Below are 9,199 nucleotides of genomic sequence, written 5' to 3'. Positions count from 1 at the left end.
ATCTCTCTCCCCCCTCCCTCCCTCTCTCTCCCGCTCTCCGCCTTTCTCCCTCTCTCCCTCTCTGGGGCAGGGATGGGGGCACAGGAAGGGTGTGGGGTGGAGAGAGACACTGAGGCCGGGTGTCCATCACAGGAGCAAAGAGCACCGGGGTGGACGCGTGGAGGTAAATATCAAAGGAATTGAAAGCCGTGTCTCTGGTGACTGGGAAGGGAATGGGGGTTCCTTAAACCGTGTGGCTGGATAACTGTGTGTACCTGTGATAAAGATAAAAAACTAGACTGTAAAATAAGTTTTAAAGGGGGAGGGGACAGGAAACACCTCAAGGATGTCCCCGTGGACGTGGCTCCTCTCCACCTGCAGGCAGCCCCCGCCCATCACTGAGTCTCCTCGGCTGCTCTCTCGCCTCTGGTCCCAAACACTCCAAGGATTCCCAGGGCTTTGCTTTCCACCAGGCACACAATGGGAAAAGGAGCCTGATCGGCAGACGTGGCAAATCCTTATCGTCGCGTCACCGCCTCTGCTGGATAACCCAGGACCCCACGGCCTCCCGCAGCTCACGACAGGCAGCTGGGTGTTTGTGCAGGTGCCGACGTGTCCCCAGGTGTGTTCCAGGCACCGGAGATGTAAACACAGCCCCTGCCCTCCGGTCACTTACGTGCTCGTGGGGGAGAAGGAAAGGGAATAGTTAGACGGGTCATATGCCATTGATGACATTATAGACTGAAGTTTTTGTCCCGCCCGCCCCCCCCCCCACCAAATTCACATGTTGGAACCCCGCCCCTTAATGTGATGGTGTTAAGAAGTGGGGTCTTGGGAGACAATCAGGGTTACATGAGGTGGTCAGGGTGGAGCCCCCAGGATGGGATGAGTGCCCTTTTACGAGAGTCTCGAGAGAGCCCGCTCCCCTCTCTCCTCTCCGGCCGGAGAGGACACAGCGAGAGGACGGCCGTCTACAGGCCAGGCAGTGGGATCCCATCAGACACATCCAGCCTCCAGGCGTGGGAGAAAGAGGCATGTGTCGTTCAGGCTGTCCGAGCCGAGACAGACAAGTGATCTGGAGGAAAATCAAGCCAGGCCAGGTGATGGGGGCCCTCAGGGGTGCGCCGAGCCGGTGTCTGAGGCTGGCTGCGCAGCGGGCCGTGTGACTGGCCACGGGAAATGCGGAGACGGAGGCTCTGAGTGCCTGTCACCGTGACGAAGTGACAGAGCCAGGGTTTGAACCCGGAGCTCTGCTCCCTGCTCCCCGCCTCGTGCCCCTCACCTTTTCACGGCTCTGAGATTCTTAAGCGAACAAGCAGACGTGTGTGTCCTTGTGCTTAAGACCACAACTCTTCCCCACGCGAAGCCAGACAGCTCCTTCCGACAAGGAGAAATGGTCTCCACGGCGACATCCTCAGAGGCGTTCCCAGCAGTGCTGCTCCGCGGGGGCCGAGTTGAGACAGAGGAAAGAGCGAGACCACAGGGCCACGCGAAGTACGACAGTGACGCTGTATAGCGACGCTAGAATGGCTCATAGCAGTCTACGGTTGGATAAAAATAGCATAAAATAATTCCCTAGATCCTACCACCGAAAAACTGGAACACAAAACCATGTGCGCCAGGACTCCCCGCTGTGTGCTCCGACAAGCTCTGAAGGATGGGACAGCTTGAAGGAGGGAGGCACCTGTCTCCCGAAGAGGCGGGCTCCTGCGATCACGGCCGCTTTGGTCTCCCAGGGCCACGTGTGCGGTCAGGAGGGAGCGGCCCTGCGTGTAAAGTGCTGGGGCCGCCTGGCACGGCAGGCCCTAGAGCCGGGAGGCCACGCGGGTGAGTGCCTCCCTGCTCCGGGGCACCCGGGCGAGCCCTGCCGTTCCGGACCTCAGCTGCGCTTGGATCTGACCCTGGGAGGAGAGCCGTCCCCGGAGGGGGTCTTGGGGGGGTGGCCTCGGCAGGGCTGTGGGACGCCGGGGTCCACGTGCTCCTGTCCATGAAATGGGCGATGCCAGCTCCCACCGCGGTTCCCAGCTTAATCCCACGGGGAAGGTCAAAGAGCAGGGACACTTAAAGCTGTTCATAAATATTAGCTGCCGTCACTCCTGTCATCATCAGCGTCCTTATCGCCCGTCCCTCACCAGAGACCCTGAGCAGGTGCTCGGTCAGTGCCAAGTGGAACGAATGCGACGGCTTCTCCAGAAGGCAGATGAGAGCACGGTGGCCTCCCCACCTGACAACTTGCCCTGAGGCCCCCTGTCCACTCCCAACCCCAGCCTTTCCCAGAGGAAACCCTTCCAGCTGGAGCACCCAGGAGCCGCAGGACACCAGGTAGGAATCTTTCCCTCCACTGGGTGACTTACGGAGGACGTGCCAGTCGGAGCTGGGGTTAGGGTCAGGCAGCACGTGGGTTCCGCCTGCCTTTGGCCACCAGCCCCCACGACGGAGGTCCGGCCCCACTGTGCCCGCCTCCTGGTGTCCGTGCCCACGTTCAGTCCCATCCCAGCTGAAGAGGGCAGACCTGGGCAGGAATGTGAGTGACTCTGGCAAGGTCGTGGCCAGCACTGAGCTTCCTCCTGGCTCTCGGATCGCTCACCCCGGGGGGAGCCACGTGTGAGGGCACTCAGGCAGCCCCGGGGAGAGGCCACGCCGGAGGAGCTGAGGCCTCCTGCCCACGGCCGGGGGAGGAGCCTCCTTGGAGGCGGGTGGGGCCTTCAGGTGAGACGGGAGCCCTGCCGACACTCCAGCTGCAGCCTCACTCGAGTCCGAGCCGGGGCCACCGGGCCGAGCCACTTCTGGGCTCGGGACCCACAGAAACCGACATCGTGAGTGTGTTGTTGTAGCTGCTAAGTTTGGGGGTGATTAGGACCCTCCTGGGAGGCGGGTGGGGCCTTCAGGTGAGACGGGAGCCCTGCCGACACTCCAGCTGCAGCCTCACTCGAGTCCGAGCCGGGGCCACCGGGCCGAGCCACTTCTGGGCTCGGGACCCACAGAAACCGACATCGTGAGTGTGTTGTTGTAGCTGCTAAGTTTGGGGGTGATTTGAACGTAGCAACAGAGAGCCAGTACCCCGCTTCTGCTAGCTGTAGTCGTGTGACAGCAGGCAAATTAATCTCTCTGAGTCTCAGCTTCTCACCCGAGAATAAGAATGCCTACCTCCAATGGATGTTATAAAAATTAAATAAGCTCTTGGCATTGGGCCTGGAATAGAGCAAATGCTGAAAAACTAGCTGTCATCATTATTGTGAAATATTTACATAAATATATCGCAAGATGCGAAGGGCTCAGGAAGACCTCGCTTCAAACAGGTGGGTTCCAGGAAGGCTTTGTGGGAAAGTAATGTTTGACCCGGTCCTTGAAGGAAGCAGGATCTGGACCCGGGGAGATGGCGGGAGGGGCAGGAGGGTCCGCCGCGGGCAGTTCACGCTCAGCGTAAACTCGGCCAGCAGGAGGTGAGACCGTGAAGGCTGGCTGGGGTCAGACTGGCGTGCTGGCGTTACGGGGTCTGGAATTTACATGATGGGAAGTGAAGCCACTGGTTCTGAGTCAGCCCTGGGGAGGTGGCGAGAACCCCAGGCGCGGCCCCCCGGCACACAGGAGCCCTTCGGAAGAGGTGCTGAATGAATTAAATTCTCCCCGACCCCCAAAGCATCCCCTCTCGGATTCTGGCAGGAGCAAATATCGGAGAGGGTGCCGGGTGCTGCAAGGAGCGGTCATCAGGCTGCCGCTGCAACTGACCTCTTTTCTCCCAAACCCAGGAATCCAGCTCTGTCTGCTGTTTGACAAACGTTTGCCACCCGACCTTCCTTCTTTCCTCTGAACGCCGATTTTGTTCATGTTCCCAACTTCCCCGCGAGTCATGTGGGGAAGGGAGGTGGGTCCCAGACCTCCAGCCCCAGAGGGCAGACCGTGGTCGGCCTAAACCAGCCACAGGGGTCTCATCCCCTTGCCGGAGATTCTGGCCCAAGGATGTGAGGGCAAATCTGGGCAGGTTCTCCTCACGAAGGAAACAAGATGCGTTGGAAGAAGCAGCCCCTCTTTTCTCATGGTGGATGCTGTGTCTGTGTGTGATGTCTGGAACCGCCACAGCCATCTTGTAACCACGAGGAGTGCCGTCCTGAGAGCGAGCCAATGGGAAGACAGGCAGACAGAGCCCGAGTCCAGGGCGATATCCAGAGCCACCGCACGTACACGTGGAGCTCTCCTGCCTCCAGACTTCTGCTTAGGTGAGCCGCGCATTCTCCTTCCTCTCTGATCATGTTGAGTTTGGGTTTTCACACTGAAGGTACCAGAAGAAGGTGGGAGTGGGAGGAGGCTTAGACTCATGAGCAAGCAGTCAGCTGATCAGAGTCTGTGCTGAGCACTGGTTAGGGGGGAACAGGTGAGGAGGGAGAGCTAGGTCACCACGCTCAAGGGGCTTCGCCACACAGCTGGGGTTCAGAACCGGCACCCGAGACCAGAGCAGGGAGCGAGGAAGGGAGAGTCCTCAGAAAGCCAGGGCTTGGAGGTGGGGAGGCCCCCGGCTGGGGCAGGTGGACACTGCATTACACCAGGAGGCGGTGAGATAAGGGGGTGGGGGTGGGCGTGAGTGTTCCCGCAGGGGGCTTGAACTGGGTCCCCCGCGCCAGCCCCCAGTCTACCCCCAGGGCCCCAGCCCTTCCGGGGTCTGTGAGGTCAGACCCGCTGCGTGACGACACTGCTGCCGGCTGCCTCTGTCGCAAGGTGACCTCTGCACTGTGGCCTCGGCCCGGCCTGCGCTCACCATCGCCGAGTCCTCCCGGCTCACGCTCGTGGTCAGAGCAACACGGCTTCCCCGAGGCGTCCTCAGCAGGGCAGCGACGAGTGCCAGTCGTGTGGAATCTCAGCCCCAGAGTAACCGCCTTTCTAATGTCTTCTGGGGCAAAGCGGGAAGTACATAAGCCGCTTGTCTTGCTCTGGGGTTTGATTTTATGTGTCAACGTGGCTGGGTTCAGGGAGGCCCAGGTGGCTGGTAGCACATTATTTCTGGGTGTGTCTGTGAAGGTGTTTCTGGAAGAGATGAGCGTTGGAATCGAGGGAAGATCGCCATCACCAAGGTGGGTGGCCGTCGTCCAATATGCTGGGGCCCAAATGCACAAAAAGGGGAGGAGGGTCAAATGCTCTCTCTTCCTCAGCTGGACACCCATCGGCTGCTGCCCTTGGACACCGGGGCTCCTGGTTCTCAGATGCTTCTTTGGACTGAATCACCCTTGCAGACGGCACACGGTGGGACTCCTCGGCCTCCGTGACCACGTTGTTACTTCCCATAACAAACCTCTTCTCACATGTATCTCTATGTACCCTACTGGTCTGTCTCTCTGGAGAACCCCGACCGAGCACAGGGTGGTCTCAGGGAAGCTTCTCTCGGGACACCTTTTTAATGGGAAAGAATGACACAGATGGCCCGTTGTCACCCAGACTCGGGCATCTGGCAGACAGTTCCCTGAAAATGAATGAAGTAAACCTGCCAGTTCAAGAAAAACACCTGACAGTATTTGTTTAAATGGTAGCATTTGTCCTGCAATCCCACTCCTGTGCATATATCTGGAGAAAACCATAATTCAAAAAGATACACACACCCCAGTGTTCACTGCAGCACTACTGACAAGACATGGACACAACCTAAGCGTCCATTAACAGAGGAATGGATAAAGAAGGTGTGGTATATATAGATACCGTGGCGTACTCCTCAGCCATAAAAAAGAATGAAATAATACTATTTGCAGCAGCATGGATGGACCTACGGATTATCATACTGAGTGAAGTAAGTCAGACAGAGGAAGACAAATACCATATGAGATCACTTATATGTAGAATATAAAAAAATGATACAAGTGAACTTATTTACAAAACAGAAACAGACTCATAAACATAGAAAACAAACGTATGGTTACCAAAGGGAAAAGGTGGGGAGGCATAAATTGGGAGGTTCGCTTTAACACACACACACTACTCTGTATAAAACAGATAACCAACAAGGACCTACTGTATAGCACAGGGCACTATATTCATTATCTTGTAACATAATGGAAAAGAATTTGAAAAAAATCTAGACAGAGATAGATCGAGGTGTGTATATATATATATATATATATATATATGGAAATGAATCACTTAGCTGTACACCTGAGACTAACACAACATTGTAAATCAGCTATACTCCAATTTTTAAAAAAAAGAATTATTACTGGAAAAAATAAGATATTTACCAGGGAAAACAACGGTAACATTTGAACTCACAAGAGAAAATTCTAACTTTGGAAAAATTGTGCTACTTCTGTAATCTTAACAGCTTTCCAACACTTAAGGACACTCCTGAGAGCAGGGATAATGTTAATAAATGTGAACTTTTACATAAAAAGTGTCAATATTTGGATGCATAACTCAATGAACCAATATTTTCCAAATGACCTACGTGGGATGTGGTGAAATCACGCCTCGAGGAATGATTCACTCAGAGTGCAAACCACACCAGCAGATACTCACGGAACAGAGTAGAAAAGGGTCACTGACTTGGTGTCAGGCTCCACGTTACAGCTAACCTTTGAGAAAATACTACTTGTTGACTTTTGGTGTAGCATCAAAGAAAAAACTATCCGACATTCTCTGTTAATAAAATACTCCACACCACATACCTGTGTGAGGCCGAATCTTCTTCACATATTTCAACCAGAACAATGTATCGCAGAGGCTGAATGCAGAAGCAGATGTGAGAATCCAGCTGTCTCCTATTAAGCCAGGCAGTACAGAAATGTGCAGAAATGTAAAATAACGCCAACAATGTACAATAAATAGTGAAAAATACATAAGAATAAATACAAATATAAAAGTATATAACAATAAAATAAATGTAAAAGTGTCTAGAATTGTGTTTTGAAAATATAGTTATTTTCATTGAAATGTAATTTATATTACATTTATTTATGGTGATTTTTAGCAATTTGATAAGTAAATAACTTTTTCATTTTAATTTTTAATATGGTATGTATCGATAGCTAATGCTACATAAACTAAAGCTTTCTGGGGTCCCTGATGTGAGGTCCTTGATGATTTTTAAGGCTGTCAAGGAGCCCAAGACCCCTCAAGAGCCAGATGGACTTGAGCAGCTCAATGCAGGCCCTGATCCCAAGGCCAGGTGCAAGGGGCAGGCTGTGCAGAGCCTCGCTGGTCCCCTGCCCTCTGCCTTCTCTCACCTGTGATCGCTCAGCCGTCTCCCGAAGGCCTCAGCACAGAAAGGCGTGAGCCAGGAGTCCCGGGAAGCCGCAGGACTCTGCTGGCCGGAACGTGGGGGGTGCGGGAGCCTGCGAGGTAGGCTTCCAGCCAGTCGGCTCCATCCTCAGTTGTCCTGTAGCCTTTCCTCCTGCTGCGTTGGGCCCCTGAGGACAGGGCACCAAGGCCACAAGCCAGGCCCACAGGTGGATCATCCTCAGGTCCTGTCTTTTAACAGGAGATGTCCTATTTCCCCCATTTCGTAGGGAAAATCACCCTGAGATGAGATCAGAGAGGGTACGCGAGCCGTCAGCGTGCACAGCGCCCAGCCCTTTCTCCAGCAGGGTGTGGAGCCCGGGAAGCCGCAGGGACGGAGGTGGCAGGTGTCAGCAAGGTGAGCAGTGCTGCGAGCCTGTGGAGGGCGGAGCGGGGAGGAAGAGCGAGGCAGGCGCGCCGGACGCCGCGCGTGGACGCCTGCGGGGGCCTTTCTCGCGTTGTCAGTCACGAGCTGAGAGCTCGTGCCTGAGGCTGGCAGCCGAGGGATTCGTCCACGAGGCCGCGGTGCCCCGCGGTCCAGCAAGATCTTGGCTTGCCCAGGGCAGAGCCATGGGGTTGGGGGGCTGGTGTGTCGCTTGGGCTCCAGGCTCGCCCCAGCTCCTCAGAGCAGCTTACTGTCGGGAAAACCAGAGGCCTGGCCAGGCTCTAGACCTGTCCGGGGCCCAGCTCTGCCAGGGTCTGGACCCAGCAGGTGGCCCTGGAGGGGGTCCTGCTCGGCTCACGCCCGCAGCGACCTGGAGCAGGAGGTCCAGAGCCCGGCCTTGGCCCGGCAGGCCCGGCCCCTCCTACCCAGGCCCCGCCCCTCCCACCCAGGCCCCGCCCCACCCCTCAGGGAGCGCAGGCCCTGAGAAAAGCAGGTGCGAGCTCGCCGCGGCCCGTTCGGCCATGTGGCCGCTCCTGCTGGGGCCTGGTCTCCCGTCCCCATCCTGGGGCCTGGACTCGGCCTCCGCTCCTGGTCTCCTCTGCTGTTCTCTGTCGGAATGATATTCGAATTCAGGTCACTTTGGGCTCAACGGCCCATTTCCAGACCCAGGGCAGAGTCCTCAGAAGACGGGGGTCAGCCTGCACCCAGGCATCACCCAGGCAGCCTGGGGCGGGGCAAGGTGGCCTGGGCCCATTCCCAGCACTTGCCCGGCTCCTGCTCCCCTTCTCGCGGCTGGAAGCAGCAGGCGGAGGCTGGAGGGCCCTCGCTGCCCGGGGCCCTCCACGGCCCGCCCTCCCCTTTCCCCCTCTCCCCACGAAGCAGGTTTCCCGGAACTCTTCTCCGATCCTTGTGCGTGCTTCATTTAAATGCTCCCAGGGCACATCTGCACCGGTAGGAGGGGCGTCTGGATTTAATCAGAACGACAGCGGAGCGGTCTGGGCCCCCCCGCCCCGGGCGTTCCTGAGTGGGCTCGGTGCCAGCCAGTCTGCAGCACAGCCGTCCTGTCCTCGTGCCCTTCCCGCCGCCCCACCGGCCCCGCGGTGCCTGTGTCTCCCGGCCTGCAGAGCAGGCGGTGGGCCCAGGTTCCTCTCCAGGACCCTGTCCTGTCCCCTCAGACGGGAGCTGCCCCCCGGGGCACCTGCGCTTGGGAGAGGCCACAGGGTCAGGCCGATTCTTGGCCCAGGAGGCCGTCATATGACGGTCCAGGGCACTAGGGACTGGGCCCTCGGGGGCCTGCAGAAGCAAGGCAAGGCAAGGTGACAACGATGTGAGAGTAACGGTGGTGACAACAGAAACTCACTGAGCTCTGTCTCGGGGTCAGCAAGGGCCGAGCAGTGCCACGAAACTGCCCAGTGCAGACCTCTCAAGCCCGCGGAAAGAGCTTTTACAGTGGAGGAAGCGGAGCGGGGGTGGGGGCCACACGTGGTGAGTGACGGGCAGTGGATGCTCTTTGTAAGGGAAGCGTGGGGAGACACACGGGTACCGATGTACTGAAGCACAGACAGGCCCTGTGGGTGGGGA

The 9,199-nt window shown here is 57.0% G+C and overlaps 1 protein-coding gene across 1 annotated transcript in view; it reads left to right on the top strand.

Moving 5' to 3' along the window:
- The window catches only part of LOC129391408 (uncharacterized), an 8,263-nt gene extending 1,484 nt beyond the window's left edge, over window positions 1-6,779 (top strand). Inside the window, exons 3-7 of the mRNA XM_055078926.1 lie at window positions 361-601; window positions 1,559-1,806; window positions 2,115-2,301; window positions 3,729-4,196; window positions 5,124-6,779. Of these exons, the coding sequence (XP_054934901.1) occupies window positions 361-601; window positions 1,559-1,806; window positions 2,115-2,301; window positions 3,729-3,753 (701 nt within the window). The 3' untranslated portion in view covers window positions 3,754-4,196; window positions 5,124-6,779. The remainder of the gene's footprint in view (window positions 1-360; window positions 602-1,558; window positions 1,807-2,114; window positions 2,302-3,728; window positions 4,197-5,123) is intronic.
- Window positions 6,780-9,199: the final 2,420 nt, after the last annotated feature.

The sequence above is a fragment of the Physeter macrocephalus genome, chromosome 17 (genome assembly GCF_002837175.3).
Source record: "Physeter macrocephalus isolate SW-GA chromosome 17, ASM283717v5, whole genome shotgun sequence".
Taxonomy (NCBI): Eukaryota; Metazoa; Chordata; class Mammalia; order Artiodactyla; family Physeteridae; genus Physeter; species Physeter macrocephalus.
The sequence above is the reverse complement of the archived record's forward strand: the minus strand, read 5'-3'. Positions and strand labels throughout refer to the sequence as shown.